The following is an 18,386-nucleotide window of genomic DNA, read 5'->3' as shown; positions in this document are numbered from 1 at the left end:
CAGGTAGAAGTTTGTGCTGCCGGCAGCACAAACGGTTGCTAAATGTGCTAAATGACACAAAAACGGTTTCCTTTTTGCTCATGTAACAGGACATTCAGGGTGTGTCAGACCACGGGTTCCCAGCTTGGGAACTTCTGCTTCACAGTGCAAGACTCCTGTAGCCAAGGAAGGAAAAGAAAGAAGGGGTTTGCAAATTTCAGGGAAGGTAAAAAAAAAAAGTTAAAAGCCAATTAAAGACTGTTAGGCATGGGTTGTATTTAAAACCAAACCCCAAAACATTTGAGAAGCATGCTTTGAGTCCTGAAGGATAAAGGAGGCCAACTTGCATGCGTGTTCAGTGAGTTATTTTCTAAGTCTGTTTTCCCTGCCACAGTGGCATCCCCCAAATCTGATTATTGTGATTTAATGTCGTGTCTACTCTGAAAGAGGTTCCTTTTGTTTTGTGCTGCTTCTGCTTTTATTTGAGCTATGTATTCAGCTCTTGCTAAGAGGATGGGCCTGTCACAACTGAGAGCCACGTGCTCTTCTCCATGTTGCCTGAGACTGCAAGTCTTCTGCTCGGCATAAAGAAGCAGATGCAAGAGGAAGGATTTAAACCTTCATCTCCTGAACACCAGTGACAGAATTGAACCATCAAGCCTTCTGGGCTCCTCAGTTCTCTTTCTGGCCACAACAGACAACTGAAGCTTATCCCAAAGTCTGGTCATTATGGGTGCCTAGCAGGAGCCTATGTGAACAAGCTTCATATAGCTGCCTACAGCTAAGTCCCAAATTTGAAGAGTGATACCTCACATCCTGGCTTAGAACTCGTTATGAGTCAGGTTAGTGATTCTGGCCTCATGCTCTGCCTCCCTCTGAGGTGCCTCTTGGAGTCGGCGCTTCTCTCCCCTCCCTGCCTTCTCTGTCTCAGCCACAGCACTGACTGGAGCCTCGTGCCAGGAAAATGACAGCACCGCTGAGCTGTGCAATTAGGGTCTGGCCCGAACGCCGATGTGTTAATTAAGAACAGAATGAACTTCCAAGAGAAAAGTAGGAAGTGCCTAGCTCTGAATCTCTCTGCTGGAGTCAACCCAGTCTCCCACAGACAAGATGAGCAACAGTGCAGCTAAAGCACCAGGACAAAAAAAAAGCCTTTTCAACAACTTTAATTTCAACGGGAGACTGATTTTGGTCAGAAGACAGATGTTCATGCAACCTTCACTCTTTCCCAAGAGGCTCAAAAAAATCCTTAAATAACATTATGAACATGACCTGGACACATCTCATTTTCTAACTGAAAAACAAAGGAGCAAGGTCAGAAATTCTTTTCAAATAAGACCATGCAGTTACATTGTTAGATCCAGATGAAACACCTGAAATTCGTTTTCTCTTCTTTCCTACCAGGATTGTCCTAATTAAGGTTCTGAATACTGCATTACACACAAGCAAGTCCAAGCATGAGTTGTGCAATTTAGACTCAATTAGATAAAGATGATCCAATTCACACAATCAGTGCCATTTTCCAAAGGACTTCAGGAAACTAAGCAGCCATAGCACAAGATGGAAGGTCTGGATATGGATAACAAACTAATAAAAGATACAATAAGAAGGAAAAGTGGGCCAAGAGCTCACTTGTGGAGTCCATGAGTTGAAAGAACTATTACCATTCAGCTTTTGTTAAATGACCTGGAAGAGGAAGGCAGGGGACAAAGTCTGCTGACAACGCACAGGTATGCAAACAAGGACGGACTTGAACTAACCATGGAAAAAACTGCTGAAGGACCTCATGAGGCTGAGCGACTGGGCACTCACACAGCAGGATTCGAGACAGAATTACAGCAGAGTCGAAGGGACCCTCAAGATGTTTTTGCCAGTAACTGGATGAGCAATTTTATTGCCACTTCTGTCCCTCTTCCACCTGCAGCAAACGACAAACAAGAACATGCTTTGCTGCTTCTTGACACAAGCGCCTGGGAGAGGAACAGCAAGGCACCCATGCTGTCACCTGTGCAGGGGCAAACAAAGCAGAGAGAGAACCATCACGGGCAGGGTGGGGACGGGACCAACAGATGCCATCTGGCAAGATTGCCACCAAGGGCAGAACACTGAGTTTTCACGCACCTCCACCAACTGTGTTTTCCTCAGCCAAAAGGACAGAAACCGCCCAAGAGCCACATTTCTGTAGCCATGCTGATAGCAGCAGCTCCTTTGAGAGCTACGTCCAGCACATCCTACCAGCTGTGACGCGCACCGAGCCGCACTTGTGCCTATCCCTCACAAGGATGCCTTCTGCTAGAACAGAACGTACATGCATGCTGCAACACCTCCGAAGCACCTCACCCAGCACCAGCGCACCACCACAAACACCCACTGTTGCCTTCAGTATAGAATTAAGAAGAACTACCAATAGTTAAAGCAAAAAGCTCTCTAAACAAAGACAAAATAAAAGCAGCATTTCTTTTACTTTCAAGGAAACAACTCAATAGCATTGGCAGCCTTCTGAAAAGGGGAAGAAGTAAAATGCATTAGGATGATTTTCACGATGGTTCTATCTTCAGCATGGCACTTCTCAGCTTGCACCTTTGTTAACTATGCTATCTTTTCTGAACGCTTTCTGCGTGTACAATAGTTAGCACATACACACAGATCCTGGCCGCAAAAGCACCACTAAAACAGAGCATACACTGACAAAAGAAAAAAAAAAAAAAGAGAACATAACCCTGCCTCCTCCTATAACATACTAGGCCAAGTAAGTATTTCTTACAGAGCAAAAGCAGGCACATTGCTTTTTTTTTTTGCAGTTGAGTCATTATGACAGAAAAACCTATTTTTGCAATTTAACATGCCTCACCTAAGGCCTTTTGGCATATTATGTATACGGTACCAAAGTATCACATAACCCTTTCAGGTTTTACATTTGTTACTGAAGATTATTTGTATAATGTATTTCTATTAAATTATGCTTCCTGGTTTGTTGGGTTTTTTTTTTTGTTTTTGTTTTTTTTTAAATCTGCTTCCTCAGCATTTCAGAAGTGATTGCCTGTCATTAGCAGTGAGTCCTTACTCTTTGCCAGAGACAAAGACTAAAAAATTGTGACATTCATGTTCTACATGTCTATGTATCTCTCCAGACACCCATATCTGAATGGGCTTACACATATAGGAACACACACAAAGGGCCTGTGAAAAGTAATAGCCTGTCCAGAGATGCACAGAAAAAGCTAAATGCATGGGTTTTTTTGCTCTGCTGCAGGGCACCTTACAGTCACCTGACGCTTACCTAGTTACAACAGGATCAGCAGCATGGTTTGGTCCCCCAGCGCCCTAACAGTCCTCTGCCTGTGAGGCCAGTCCTTCCCACCGGATTTCTGAAATAAGTGGCCCAGTACATTAAGCATATTTACCTCCCCACATTCAAAATATACTGCAAGTATTCTAAAAGAAGCAGCTTCAAAGAAGCTTAAATAACAACAAAGAAAAGGATAGCAACATACATTTGGTGCCACCATATGCTTTAAAGAGCAAGAGAGACAAGCATGGTTTTCTCCATCAACCTCTTTTTGTGTTGATTGTACAGGGAAAGGAAATATACAGAATGGCTTTGTCATTTCTCAGATCTTGTGCCCCGAAATGCTCCTGATCAAACATTACTCTCATTGCACACACAACCTTGTCTGAAAATGGAATCTAGTTTCCAAGACTACAGACGAACAGAGCATTCAATTATGTACAAATGGCAGAAAGAAAAATTATTTTTAGGTGAGATTACCCATCTGTGCTATGCCAGGATTTGTCAGTGGAAGCAAATACTCTTCCACTCCGCCATACCACACAAGTGGTACAAAAGCTTCAAAGCCCAACACCTGGTCAAACTGTGGAAAAAATTAATTCAACAGACCCTACTATTAACCGTGTTAGAGCTCCTCCAACTCCAGTGTCACCGCAACCCTCTGTTGTGGTACTACTGGCTAACCTTTTAGTGCCTCTTTGACACAACCTTCTTCCAAAGAAAGAAGTCTCTGGACCTGAGGCAGCATTTTTCCTGTCCCTAGGGGAGACTATCTTGATTTTGTTCTATCAGGTACCACGCATCAAAACTGATAGACCTGAAACTACATCACTGAAATGAATATGCAAACAAAAAACCACTCACCGGGGCCTCCCATTTTCAACCACATACAAGCCATTCAGACTCCTCCTCTCCACTTCTCCATCCCTCTCATTGAATTTGGGAGAAAAACCTTTATCACTGTGTGGAAAAGAATAATTTAATAGAGATAAGTTATAAAAACGCAAAACACCCCTCTGCCCCACAAAAGCTTGCAGGCCAACCACCAGATCAGCAACACCCATTTGACCAATGAGCAGTTTTTATACCAGAATTCAAGTTGTAGGCCCTCCCTTTTCTATAGGAAGCTATAAAGTCTCAACCTTTATTGATGACAGTCTCCCTGTATTTAGTTCTGCAGACGTAAGCACGTCCCTCTGAAGACTTTAACATTGTGTCTCTCTAGGTTTTCATTTAGACAAAGTGTTTCAAAGGTGCTCTTGTTAAGGTTAGAGAACACAGAAGGATGTTATCCATTGATAAAACTAAAAAAATATTTTGCTAATAAAAAAATTGAGCAGAAATTTATTAGATATGATTTATCAGAGTTACAAGCTAATAATCACTGATTTTCAAAATTAGCTTAATGCCAATCTCCTATGTATACCTCTGAAAACCAGTAGAGAAGCAGCTGTCTACAGAAGTATTATTTACTTTCCCAAAAGCAATTCCTCTCAAACCATCACAGGTTTCAAACTACTGATTAGCTTCTTCTACACAATTCATTTGGGAATTTACACTAATACCCAAAAAGGACTCTATTTTCAAGTATTACCAACACCTACTAAAAGATTACCTGACACTTTTCCAACTATGCCTTGACAGAACATCAGCAGCCCTACAGAGTCTAAGGAGCAGTGTGCCTTGCTATCAGCAGAATACTAACCAAATTAAGAGCAAATAGAAGCACATGTTCACACAGCAATGGGAAACAAGGAAGGTAAGGCTGAAACCTCAAGTGCCATTATCTTCTGATTTTTCTACAGATGTTCATACAGAGGAATCATCATTTCACATTATCACAAGTTACACTAGATGCATGCATCTAACTTTCTAGCCAAGAAGGATACAGCATTCCTTGAGAGGAGAATGTATTCACAGAATCAATAAAAAAAAAATATCAATATACACATTCAGAAAAAAAAGAAATACAGTCATGCATTCAACCTGTCACCTTTCCTGAGTCAGAGCATTCAACTCAAAAACTACAATTCTACTTTAATTCTCTTCTCATCTTGCATTCGATCCATGAACAAACAAACAAGTATATTATGAAATTGTTCTCCCAAATTCTTAAGGAGAATTAGGAGATTTTTTTACTTAGCTCACAACACAGAGAAGCAGCACTACACAGCATCAATAGCTGTCCATTATTCCAATTAACACTACTCTTACCTCAATCACCAGCTCAGTAAACTCATGTGTCAAAGACAGTCACAGCTAATCCAAACCATTCAGTTCTCTAACCACCATTTTTCTAGGTCTTGACTCTCACACATCACTGTAGAATCACACATCACTTAAGCTGATGATCTTCTTAACTCAGCTGATCCCTATTTCCTGCTTCCATGTTCACAGGAGAAAAGAGCCACAATTTACACTCACTTGATTTGGGGATCCGCCCAACTGGGTCCAGCCAAAACAGACATTGCAGTGTATTCCACAGGATTATAATCTTTCCACTCAATTAGCCAGCCCACCTTATCTTCAGGAACTTGACCACGCTCAACATGTGATCCCGGATAGGGGGAGGTGAGAGCTTTGCTGTGGTAGAACTTAACATTGTAACTGTTGAACATGTTAACAGGATGAAGGTGGGACCCACAGTTTGCAGACAAGTTTACTGAAAGAAAGAAAACACCACCTCATTCCTTAGGCTTTAACCCTGTTATTTAATCCCAGATGTGCAGAGTACATTATAGCAAGTGGAACAGACTAGGCTTTTTCAACAAAACAGCTCTCAGTAATATATTATTGCTTCTTTCAGACATCATGCAAATGTACACCTGGACCAACAAATTCTGAATTTTACCTTCAGCTTCTTGAAGCAGAAGAGTACTCTACTAGACACACAGGAAGATTTCATAGTATGAGTGAAAAGCTGAGAACTGGAACTGCCATTCCAGACTGTGTGGAACACTGACCAGTTATTAATCATATAAAAGGAACACCTCAAACAGTTTTACCATAAATGCAGAAGAAAGGTCTGCTTGAACATTAAATCTCTGCATGGGCATTTCATCAACAAACCAACCCAGCCTTACAAGAGTCCTGCTGTCACACCCAGTGGTAAACCAGGTAAGAGCAAGAATGAAATATCCAAAAGCCTGAGCAACACAGCTCTACAAGTTGCTATGACCACCAAAATATTATTTTGTGCAATACTGAGTAGGATAACACTTACCTTGGTTTTCAATTTTAAAGAAGGCTAGAACTATCAAACCAGTTAAGTTAAAAGAAAAAAAAAAAATACTTGAGACTCCTAGTGATTTTATTTTGCCATGGGTTTTCTGGAGCTGAAAGACCAGTCCAACAATGAAATACTCAACAGCAGATTGGGTTACAGTGCCCGATCATCAGCTCTTAAAAACGCTACACAGTTTTCCTTCAACACACAAAGCAGCCTTCCTGTACTCAATTTTTTTAACTATTACAAAAACAAAGAGGATTACTCTAGAGAAGAGGCTCAAAGCTCAGCAAGGGGCTATAACCTACAATAGTACTCTAAAAACAAGATATTTTTAAGTTCTTAGTGAAAAGCTTTTTTTTTTTTTTTTAAAAAAATCAAAGAATCACTTCCAGCATGTAAGGAAATATGTCTCCTCTGCAAAATGCACCCAGGTTTTAACAAGTTAACATTTGAGCAAAGTGATGATGGGACCAATGAGCTTCTGACAAAAAAAGAAAAAAAAGCAACTCGTACACTAGTATTAACCCTGCTATTTGAACTCAGATATGCATATTAGGTTATAACTAGCAAAACAGGCCAGGCTCTTTAAAAAAACAGCAGTTCCAGTTCTAAACTCCTCACTCATGCTATGAAATCTTCAGGTGCCTCTACGAGAGTAGGTTCTGCTTCACACTGAAGTTGAGAATTCATTGGTCACAGTTACAGCACATGTGCTGTCACATTCACTGCTGAGTTGATGTTCTCAAGCACAATTCAATTCACAAACCACTTGAGGCTCATAAAAATCTTTAACAGAGATGGGGAAAAGGGCATACTTGATAGGGCACCAACCTCCACAGCCAGGCCAATGTTACATCGCTTTTGTGTATTTCAATAACTGCATCAGTCTAAAGGACAGCCTGATTTTTGTTTCTGCCACATCCAAAAGCGACGCTGTCAGCTACACAGCACATCCCATGCCAAGCTCCCCCTCAGCTAGCAGGGCATGCCAAGGCAGCCCTGAGACCTCGGCCCAGCAATAAGGTGGCTGCTCCCTCGAGAACAGGGCACCACCTCAACGGGGCCAAACACCAGCAGAGCCACCGACTCAGCAGCACCACCCCGGCCTGGCCTGGGCACGGCCCAGCTTCACATCAACAGGCCACGGTACCTGAGGGGAGGACGGTGCTGGTGAACGCACCGGACAGGCTGGGTGGACAGCGCAACAGTGAAAGAAAACACGGCGACTGCCCGTGCGAAACCGGGCCCCGCCGCTGCACGAAGGGCACCGCAGGAAGCGGCATCGACGACGACGCCGACCCCACCTCGGCAGAAGCAGTTTCGCCTCAGCTCCACAGGGCTGGGCCGGGCCTGAAATGCGGGCGCTGGACCGGCTGGGCGAGGCAGCCAGCTCCGAGCTGCCGCCCTTCCCCGAGCCGCCGGTGGCCCCCGAGCGCTGCCCGGTACCTGCCGGGCCGGGCCGCCCCGAGCCCCGACCGGCCGAGCCGCCGCCGCAGCCGCCGCAGCCGCCGCCGACCCTCTTTACAAGCTCGCCTCTCGTTGGGCGGAGCGCCACCAATCGCGAGCGCCTCCAGCCCACCGGCTTTTCCCCTCCCCGGACACGCCCCATCCCCAAACGGCGCTCTCTGACTGGTCGCTGCGCCGCCGGGAGGTGTGGCCGGGCCAGGGGCCCGTCGCATCGGTGGCGGCTGCTGCTCCTCGCGCCCCGGTCGCGGTCCGGACCTCGGCGATCGCGGTCCCCGCGTTTCACGGAGCCCCGCGGGGCGAGGGGAGCCTGGGGCGCGGCCGGAGCGGGCCGGGCGGCGCGGGGAGGGCCGCGGCGAGGGGCGGTTCCTGCCGGAGCAGAGGCCCGTGGCTGACGGAACGAGCGGTGCGTGCTCAGGCGGGCCGCGGGGCTGCTGGTAAATCATCAATCCACGTCCTCGTCAAAAGAGGTTAAAGTTCAGTCAGGTTATCAAAGGACTTTCAGCCAAACAATGAATCCGTTTCTGGATCTGCTCCTGTTCCTGGCTACGCTCATCTACTCCTACTTGGAGGCTTTTGTGAAGCTTTTTGTCCCTGTGAAGAGAAAGTCTGTCAGTGGAGAGCTTGTTCTCATCACGGGTGCTGGCCATGGCATAGGGAGAGCGACTGCCTTCGAGTTCGCCAGGCGTCAAAGCAGACTGGTTCTGTGGGACATCAATAAGGTAATGGTACAGTTCGTGTCTTGACTTGTTCATCTCTGAGGCCACTGGGTTTTTAATAGCGTGGGAAGGGCTGCACACAAATTGCATCCACATTGCCTCCTCCCACGTCCGCTCCCCTTGGCTCACGGTCAGCTCACGGACTGGGACGCTGAGCGCCAGTACAGGGTTTGGCCCCACTCGCACCAGAGGACGCAGGTGTCTGGGTCCCACACTTACTCAGTGCTAATCAGCGAGGTAGCATGCACAGCACATCAAAGAGTGCCTGCAAGAGGGAGCGCAGTGGTCAGCCACCTGCTGTTGGAACCACTGCCTAGGCTGGCAGAAGAAGGCACGCCCAGACCAGAAGCCTGTTTCTATGGAGAAGCAGGTTTACCTTCTGCTCGCTGTCTCTCTAGCCTCAAGATACTTTGCGTACGTTGCTGGAGGATGTGTCTCTACTCATATTGACGGGCATCACTGCGTTGACTTGTGTGCGAGCCCTGCTGCCCTCTGGCACGGTTCAGTGTGTAGACGGTGCCTTGGTAAATGTTTACACTAGCCCAAACTCTTCATTTCAGCTCACTTGACTGGAACGCAAAAAGACCTTGGCAAGCGGAGGATGGACAGATGCAGACACGCGGAATGTCATTCAGTAGGGATCAAGGCAAAGTGCTGTGTGTGGGAGTGATTGGCTGTACAGAGGGGTGCGTGGCTGGGCAGCAGTGCGCGGGAAAGGTTTCTGACACAGTGGATCAGAAACTGCAGAGCAGTTCATTATGTCATCCTGAAGCTGCGAAAAAACCCCAGCGCACCACAAACAAACAAACAACCCAAGACAAGCCTAGCGTAAAGGAATGTATAAATAGGGAGGATATTGTCAAACATGTTCAGTGTCTGTTCCTGCTACCCATTACGGCTAAGGCCAGACTCTGGAGGGGTGGGAGGAGGCACGGCACCGGTCTCCCGATGCGTAAAGGGCTGCTGGCAAGTAGGGTGTTGTCCATGTTCGCTGGAATGGGGGGAAAAGGAATAAACTTAGTAACGAGCAAGACCTGGCTTTGGTGCTGGGAAATATATTGTAAGGGTGGGTGTAAGCAGGCTCTGAAATACAATGCCAAAGGAGGTGGTGGATCCTGAAGGTTTTAGGAGTATGCTTCCCCAGTCCAACTGCCTTGACGAAGGTCTCACTTCTGGGCGGCCATCAGCCTTAAGCAGCAGCTGGGGCTGAGGGGAGCTGCCAGTCACCCACCCCAGCCACCTGCACAGCTTCTGTCAAGTGCTGAGCTGTCCCGGGCCATTTGTGAACTGGGGCTTTTCACTGCACAGGTCCCCATTGCCATGGCTTACTGGCACCTGGGGACAAGGCTACAGCAAAGTCACTTCTGCCCTCACTTACTGGGTTGACAGAATGACTTGGGGGAGCTTCTGTTCTGTGGGTGTCAAATGCTGTTCTGTAAGAAATGTCTCTCTGCACTGTGCGCTTTGGAGCACACCTCTCTTCTCACATGCAGTCTGTGAATACAGAAACATATAGGGCCACTCTTCGTATCTCGGGGGTGTCAGCTGGGCCTGTGTTTTAAGAGCTCTGCTTACAGTCATGGTGTCTGCCTGCTGTGCTGTGAAAGTCACCGAGTGCCCCCTTTCTGCAGCCTAGTTACGTGTGCTTTACCAAGGCAAACTCACTCTTGTTGCCACATTCCCTTTCTGGCAGTCACTCTACGCAGGTCCGAAATTTAGGTCGGAATACTAGCCCTCCCTCAGGTGCTAGCTACAGCTCTTTCCCTGGGTAGCTGTGAACGGTTCAGGGGCTTGGCAGTGGTTATGCAATCAGGACAAATCTTCAGCCTCTAACTGGTCTGCCGCGGTGCCCGAGCAGCAACACACGGACAGGGTACAGTTGCGCATGCGTGTCTGTCTTTTCTGCCTCTTACAGCATGGCGTTGAGGACACGGCAGCAGAATGCGAAAGGCTGGGAGCCACTGTTCAAGCCTTCGTGGTGGACTGCAGCAAAAGGGAGGAAATTCTGCAGCGCTGCAGAGAAGGTAGGCAGCAGGGGCACGTCCAAAAGCTTACCCAAACACGCTCGATTTTCAGAAAAGTCAGGAAAACAAGAGAAGGGCTAGTGTACGCAAATCGTGCAAGCCCTTGGAATCTCCCCACTTCTTGCTGCTTTCTGTACGGAGAGTGAAGCAGCACTTCTGAGATCGCAGGCAGTCTCATCCTCTTCTGTGGGGCTCTGGCATATACGCCTTGTTGCCAAGTTTGCTCTTTAGACTTCCAGTCCCTGAAGGAACTGGAAGCCTTTAGTTTCCTGAGCAGCACCAGACAACACTGGGGGACATTTGAAATATTTTATTGTAAAGGATATGGTGCAGCTGGCTCAAAACAGTCTGCACATCCAGTCCCAACTGTGACTACACAGAGCACACTGTGTCTGTAGGCAATGTGTGGAAGACTGTAAGTACTGGCAGTAATTAAGGGAGACGCCTCAGATCTAAACCAGATTTCATGGTACTACGCACAGGTCCTACCACATCTGGAAACATGGTGCAATCTTCCTCTCCCTAAAAGAAAGAAACGTTAACAATTAAATTAATTGTCGCTCATCTTCCACAGCCTTGCATTTTTTTGATAACAAATGACACGCAACCTTTCTGTTTTTTTCTGTCCAAAAGGTGAAGAAGGACATTGGGGATGTCTTCCATCCTGGTGAATAACGCCGGCGTGATTACAGCTGCCGACCTGCTCTCGACTCAGGACCACCAGATTGAAAGGATGTTTGAAGTCAACATTCTTGCTCACATCTGGGTAAGGGCCACTACTATCTTCACACCTATGGTTTTTTGGGAGCGTTGCTGAGGAGGCATATTTAGGCTAACAGTTATTTTCAGCTAGCAGTGAATTACAAAAAGCGTCTTTTGGACACGTATAGCACAGGGGCACCCAGCTAGACTGACTGTTGGGAAACTTGATTAGCCTCTTGCTGATCAGAGCCTGGCCCAGTTTTTCATTCTCTCTTTCCTCTGCATGAGCTAGCCAGCGACGGCCTCATCTGCAGCATGGGTGGGTCTCTGTCAGAGGGGTATTAGGGGTTCCTCTACACATTGGGTAGTTTGGGTGCCCGCAGCTGAGCGCCGAAACCCTGCAAATAGAAGATACGCAGCTGAAAAATACAAACCAATGTTTTTATCGGCTCACCTGCACAAAAGGCAGCCGGTAACGTGGCCCGAATGGCTAGGCAGGTGTGGGTCGGGCAGAGCAGGAGAGGGGCAGCCCCGCAGCTCCCAGCACAGCCTGGCTACAGGGCACAGCAAGGCCTGGCCCCTCCCTGACTGCACCCACCAGCCTGGCCAATCTTCCTGGGCACTCTTGCCCTCGTGGTTTGTACCCCCGCTATGTCACCCCGCCTTCCCTCCTGGCTCCTTGAGCTCCTTCCGAGCCCGTTCCCGTCAGTCCCTGCCTCTCCTTACGATTTGTACCTCTCTCATCTCTCTGTGGACTTTCTCACAGCTTCCTCCCAGCAGTCTTGAGTCATGGTAGCACAGCTGGGCCCTGTCAGATCTGGGCTGTGGGTCCTTGGCACGCCCACAGCTGACTCCTGGGGTAGGGCAGCTGCCAGCAGGAGTTACAGAGTGGGAGGGTTTCAGCTGTTAAGGACTCATTTGCAGCAGAAGAAAAGAGAAGCTACAGATTGATGAGTGTGTTTATGGTACATGCTGAGGTGAGACACTGGCAGCGTTGCCGCTGACACCTGAAACCTAAAAAGCAGCGCAGGAAAGATGTGAGAATCAGCTCCTGTTTATAGCCAACTTCCTGAAACATTCCCCGTTTGGAAAACAGGTTCCCAGTTGTACCTGCTGAATGGAGAAATGGGTATCTCTGTGGCTCTCAGAATCTGAGGTGCTGTACAGCGCATAGCATTAGCAATAGCATTAGTCGCTTAATTAATGATAGTCAGGGTCAGTGTTGAATATGCCTAAGAAAATGTTGTTCTTTTCCCCTTTCCTCTCCCCCACATTTTGCCTCTTGGTTTAAATGACTCTCAAGACCACAAGAGCTTTCTGCCAACCATGATGAAACAACAACCACGGTCACATAGTCACGGTGGCTTCGGCAGCAGGTCACTTGTGACTTCGTTCATGGTGGCTTATTGGTAAGTGATTTTAAAATCAGCTCTCTTCATTTTTTATTTTTAATTGCGTCTTCCTCCATCAGCAAGCACAGAGCAACCAAAATGTCGTGGTTTCAGCCCAGGCACCGGCAAAGCACCACGCACCCACTCGCTCACTTCCTCCCCACCGCAGCCATGGTGCGATGAGGAGAGAATACAAAGAAAAGGCCTCGTGGGTCGAGACAAGGACGGGGAGGGATCATTCACCACTTATGGTCACGGGCAAAAGACAGGCTCAACTTGGGGAAGAAAACAAAATCAATTTAATTTACTACAAATCAAATCAAAACAAGGATATTAGGAAGTAAAACCAAACCTTAGAACACCTTCCCCCCACCCCTCCCTCCTTCCCGGCTCAACTCCACTCCCCGGTCTCTCCACCTCCTCTCCCTGGCGGCGCAGGGGGAACCGGGGATGGGGGTTGGGGTAGTTCAGCACACCTTGTCTCTGCCGCTCCTTCCTCCTCAGGGAGAGGGCACTCATCACTCTTCCCCTGCTCCAGTGCGGGCTCCCTCCCACGGGAGACATTTCTCCATGAACTTCTCCAATGTGGGTCCTTCCCACAGGCTGCAGTTCTTCACGAACTCCTCTGGCATGGGTCCTTTCCGTGGGCCGATCTTCAGCCACATGCTGCTCCAGCACAGGCTTTCCCCTGGAGTCATGGCCATCCTCGGGGCATCTGTTCCCCCACTCCCCTCCACAGGCTGCAGGGGCATCCACCTCCTCAGGCACCCCTCCTCCCCCTCCTTCTGCACTGTCCTTGGTGTCTGCAGAGGTGTTCCTCTCACATTCCAATCCCCCTACTCACTGCAGGTTCCCATTCTTAAATCTTCTCCCAGAGGCGCTACCACCATCACTGTTTGGGTCGGCCTGGGCCGGAGGCAGGTCCGACTTGGAGCCGGGGGAGCTTCTAGCAGCTTCTCACAAGAGCCACCCCTGCGGCCCCCTCTCCCACTACCAAAAAACCGCGCCACACAAACCCATAACACAAAATAATCCTACACTGAATATGGCACGTCCAAAGGACCATGCTAAGGAGGAAAAAAGCACAACAGCCAGCACTGAAGGATGCCTGGAGGTTCCTGCCAATTTGCTTATCAGCTCTGACTGAATCAGGCAGCAAATGCTTGTAGGAAGGAATATTCATGTGATACATCAACTGATGAAAGCTGCTCTTTTTTTCTCTCCCTTACCCATCCAGGCTTTTGCTTAGCATAGCAAAAAGGTATTCTCTTCCCTTCTTCTTAGAAAGTAGCACTCCTGTGAGGTGTTGTAGTGTTGTCAGGTAAACCCCTATTGAGTAAGCTTTTTAATCTTTCTACCATTGTGGCAGTGACTGTAGTGTACAGAAATACTTATGCCATCCTGAGATAAAATTGCTTTTCTCTACTTGAAACACGTCTAGAAAATCACGGTGCCTGAACAGAAAAGCTGTTAGATTGCATATTGTCATTCTGCATCTCCTCTAGCCCTCTGTAATAGCAGCTCCAGGTGGACCAGTCTTCCCCTGGGAACACTCCTTAGAGAGTCACTCGCTGTTGGCAACATGAGAACTCCCCAGCCAGGGATTTTACTGGGATTACACTCTCCAAATCAATAGCAGTCAATAAACCGATTCTCGGGTTCTACTTCCGTTTGGTGTCAATTTATACTCCTGGCCTGCACCGATTTCTGTGGCATTACTTTCCTCAATATTTCATGCATAATGCTCCTCTATTTCAAAACTCACACACGAAAGCCATGAGACACCTCCTGTGTGGTACAAGAAACAGTAGAGAGTTGTTCTCCATTTCTACCCTGCCCATCCTTCTTGATTTTAGAGATTCACGCCGTGTTCCTTCGAAGCATCTTCTCACATGGGAGAAAAGGGAAGTCCATCAATTGATGCACATTACTTATCATTTTCTAAGAATTCCTGACATTCATCTGTCTGTTTGCAACTAAGGTGCCTTTTCTGAAAGACACCCGCTCTGCACGCCACCGTTACTCCCCCAAGCAGCAATATCTAATCCAGCACTACACTCTGGGAAGTTAGAATTATTCCCTGCCCTCTCCTCTTAGCTGGATTACATTTTTTTTTGCCTCCTAGTCAGTACTGTGTGATCTTTTAGGCAATTTCTAGTTGTAGAAAGTTAGAAATTGTATTTTCTGCCTTCTCATTTGTGCTTTTTTCCCTTCCTGCAGTTCAAGCAAGTTTGCTGCCGTTGGATTTCATAAAGCTCTGACAGAGGAGCTGTCTACCCTGGGAAAGGACGGAATAAAAACTACGTGTCTTTGTCCAGTTTTTATAAACACTGGATTTGTCAAAAACCCCAGTACAAGGTAACTATCAGAACTCTGCCTTCCTGTCCTTCCTTCTTTGCATCAAGGCACTACATATTAGCCCCAGCTTTGGGCCTTGTATTCCACCTGACTATATAATACTGGAGATAAACTGATATATAGGATTGGCTAAAGAAAATCTGCAGTGTCATTTAACCTACATAATGGTTGCATTGGAATTACCCAGTCTGTGCGTATGTGAAGCATCCTACCTTGGCTAGTACCGCCTCTGTTTTACCGCCATAGCTCTTGCATGTATGCTTTCCTGTGTAGGCTTGGAAAGGTTTTGGAGATTGAAGAAGTTGTAGAGGCCCTGATGGAAGGAATACTGACCAATCAGAAAATGATTTTTGTTCCATCACATCTAAGCGTTGCTTTACTATCTGAAAGGTAAGTAGCAAAGGAAACAAAAAAGGGGCAGGAAGGGGGAACATATCAATGCTAACTACCTGAGTATAGAACCCTCAAACTTGTAACATCTGATTCAAGATTAAGTTTTATTTTATAAGGAACTGCATTTTGCACTCATGGTAGTAAATGATATGGTTTCGCAGCCTAGAGAAACCCTGGAATGACAGCTGGACAGACGTTCACATTCAACCTAGTTTCATTTATTTTGTATTATCTTCAGTGTTTGACATCACTATACTTATTATCAGTCCAGACTTGACATGTATATGCCTATAGTAACTAGATAATGTGTAACTGTCTGCAGGAGAGAATATTATTTTTTAAACAACCACCCATCTGAAATATTTTAGTATGAGAAGAACATATAACAAGGTAATGAAATAGCAGTGGTTCCTTCTAATGACAACAGCAGATACCATACACAAAGATTTTTTGAGCCCCTCATAAGTCCTTGTGATCCACTTTCTGCAGCTAAGTGTTCTCAGTGGAGAACTCAACCGCTCTACAGGCTGATTGGGAAGGAGAGAGAGAACAATAGCACACTTTTTTCTTCACAGATTGCTATTTCCCTTGGGCTTGTGAACAACAGTTTTCTCTGAACCAGCAGCACCAGTGTAGTTGTAGAAAGAGCTGAGCACCTGCTGCTTATTAGTGTTTGTTTTCTTCATGTCAACAGCAAAGACTGAGGTCACTGAGGCTGGGAAAGTTGCTTCAGAAGGGCTCTATTGCTTAGCTCTACTGCTTAGCTCTACCATGGAAAGCACAGATCTGTCCTCTCACATGTCTTTAATAACCAGTGCAGCTGCTCTGCTGAGGAGGTGTTTTCATCAGAGCTCAGGTTCCAAATCTGGAATTCATATCAGAACAACTAAATTAAGTTTTCAGTTAACTTCTGCAGTATGTCATGAAACACAAAATATCTTGTTTGCAAACCTGACACCAGACAGTGGGGAAAAAGCTTTTAAGTCTTTTTGCATCTCCAAGGGCTGCACGCTGACAGTGCAAGTCTGCAGAAGCATAGAGAAGTCAAACCTTATGCTGTCAAAGCCCTTAAGATAACTTTGCTTTTTTGTCTTAATTTGGGGCAGTGGGACACAAAGAGACATGACTCAAAAGAAATCCTAGGAGAGTAAACTGCACCTCAGTTTTAACATCTCATCCTTCCATAGGCCTGCTGCTTTTCAGAGCATAAAACACTCAATATGTACGTATCTCTGTTCAATATTGATCCTTCTTGGATCCTGTAGAAATATTGCAACCAAAATACTGCCCAGTAGATACCCAGCCTTAGAACTGTCATAAAAGGATATGGGTGGGATTGGAGTTAAAACAAGTAAGAGATTGATGGAGGCTATGTGTTCTTTGGAGATAATGCCCAGTTTAAGCCTTGGTCTGTCTGTGTGCACACGCTTCTGCTCCCAGACCAGCTCTTTCCCTCACCTGTGGTGCCACTTTTTCCCATAGTTTTTTCCTTATCCCACATTTGATTTCACGTTATTATCTCTTTCAGGTTGTTTCCAGAACGTGCCTTGGCTGTTCTGAAAAAGCTGACTGATACCAAGTTTGATGCAGTTGTTGGGCAGAAAAGCACTCAGTGAAAAGCAAAAATTGATTCTCACTTCCCAGTGGCATGAGTGAAAACAGAACATGTGCTGAGCATAGTTCAGCTGGTTTGATTCGGAGCAGAACTAAGACAGATGCTTCCAGGCCACCATCTCCAAGTGCACCTAAGGGTTTATCTCACACCTGCAGCAGGGACATACCTGCATAACATGGAGTGTTAATAAAGCAGAGATGCAGCTCTACAAGTCTAAAGGGCTGCTTTTGCTGTATGTTGCATGGCCTCTATCTCCTAGTGCTGAGGCAGAAAGGAATTCCTGCAAAAGCCCGTCTTTGGGACAGCACAGCTGCCTACTTGAGTGCAAAGGGATTGCCTGAGAATATGTAAATCTGGACTCATCCCTGAGCAAAAGTATCTTGCAAGAAGCCATTTATAGGAGGTGGGTGGCCTGTTTCACCTTAGTTTATCTTTTTCAATTTAAAAAATGTGCTCTAATAAACACTCACAGTTTTGTGTGCTTTTCTAGTGAGTACCTGAAATAATACAGCCTTGTTTCTAATGTAATACCTAATTACATCAATTGTCAATTATGCATTAGCACCATCAACATGCCTTATTCTAAATAAATACAGTTCTCTAACCGAAAGGTGTCTCTCAACAATGAAGGTGGTAACGAGGTCTGAGCAAGGACAGTGGAGCAGGTGCTACAACGGTGAAAGGGTCAGCCAGAGTCTGCTGACCACCAGGCCAGGCAGCAGGGACAAGTCAGGTCCCCCGTCACGCTGGGAAGCCACATCAGGATCAGTGAGGTACAGGCCAGGCATGGCACACTGACAGCACAGCCCATGCAAGGGCTGGGGCCAAGGCCAGGGCTTAAATGCAGGTGCCAGGCCGGGCCTGAGCAGATTGTGCATGGGGGAAGGCTCCAGATGAGCCCTCTCACTGCTCCCCATCACAAGCTAGTGGCCTGCTCTGTCAGGACCCACCTTGACCAGGAGGTTAAACCCCCAAGGTCTTTGGCCTGCGGTACAAGAGAACAGCATCTGATGAAACATGGGTCAAAGACCTCTTCAGAGCACAGATTATCTTTCCACCCACTTGTGCAACTCCGGACTGCATCAGGCACTCGCGGGCTCACAGCCATCCAAGGGAGGCCTGAACATGCTACCACCTTTGGCACAGCTGGAAACGGGTGGCTTCCAGTAGAATCCATCCCGCTCACCTGAGAATTTTGTGTTGTTCTCCACACTGAGGTTCTT

The 18,386-nt window shown here is 46.8% G+C and overlaps 1 protein-coding gene, 1 long non-coding RNA gene and 1 pseudogene across 2 annotated transcripts; 1 reads left to right on the top strand and 2 right to left on the bottom strand.

Annotated features, from left to right (window-relative positions):
* Nucleotides 1-1,661: 1,661 nt before the first annotated feature.
* LOC115346485 (ADP-ribose pyrophosphatase, mitochondrial-like) lies at nt 1,662-8,081 on the bottom strand. Its single transcript, XM_030026562.2, has 4 exons — nt 8,077-8,081; nt 5,693-5,930; nt 4,133-4,228; nt 1,662-1,897 (listed from the first exon to the last, which is right to left on the bottom strand). Exons 2-4 carry the CDS (start codon nt 5,884-5,886, stop codon nt 1,813-1,815), a joined length of 375 nt encoding a protein of 124 aa, XP_029882422.1. The 5' UTR covers nt 5,887-5,930; nt 8,077-8,081; the 3' UTR covers nt 1,662-1,812.
* Nucleotides 8,082-8,392: 311 nt separating this feature from the next.
* Nucleotides 8,393-17,773, top strand: LOC115338526 (annotated as a pseudogene).
* Nucleotides 12,124-15,873, bottom strand: LOC115338597. Its single transcript, XR_003922445.2, has 3 exons — nt 15,862-15,873; nt 13,274-13,278; nt 12,124-12,319 (listed from the first exon to the last, which is right to left on the bottom strand). It is a non-coding gene; the product is annotated as an uncharacterized LOC115338597 (long non-coding RNA).
* Nucleotides 17,774-18,386: the final 613 nt, after the last annotated feature.

Source organism: Aquila chrysaetos, chromosome 1 (assembly GCF_900496995.4).
Source record: "Aquila chrysaetos chrysaetos chromosome 1, bAquChr1.4, whole genome shotgun sequence".
Taxonomy (NCBI): domain Eukaryota; kingdom Metazoa; phylum Chordata; class Aves; order Accipitriformes; family Accipitridae; genus Aquila; species Aquila chrysaetos.
This window is presented reverse-complemented; position numbering and strand designations above follow the sequence as displayed.

Excerpts from the sequence above, each read along its gene's own strand:
- LOC115346485 (XM_030026562.2), bottom strand. The coding sequence starts at position 5,886 with ATGTTCAACAGTTACAATGTTAAGTTCTACCACAGCAAAGCTCTCACC. Across the intron at positions 4,229-5,692 it reads TGGGCGGATCCCCAAATCAA|TGATAAAGGTTTTTCTCCCA; the intron begins GTGAGTGTAAAT and ends TTTTCCACACAG. Across the intron at positions 1,898-4,132 it reads GTTGAAAATGGGAGGCCCCG|GTGGAAGAGGGACAGAAGTG; the intron begins GTGAGTGGTTTT and ends CGTTTGCTGCAG.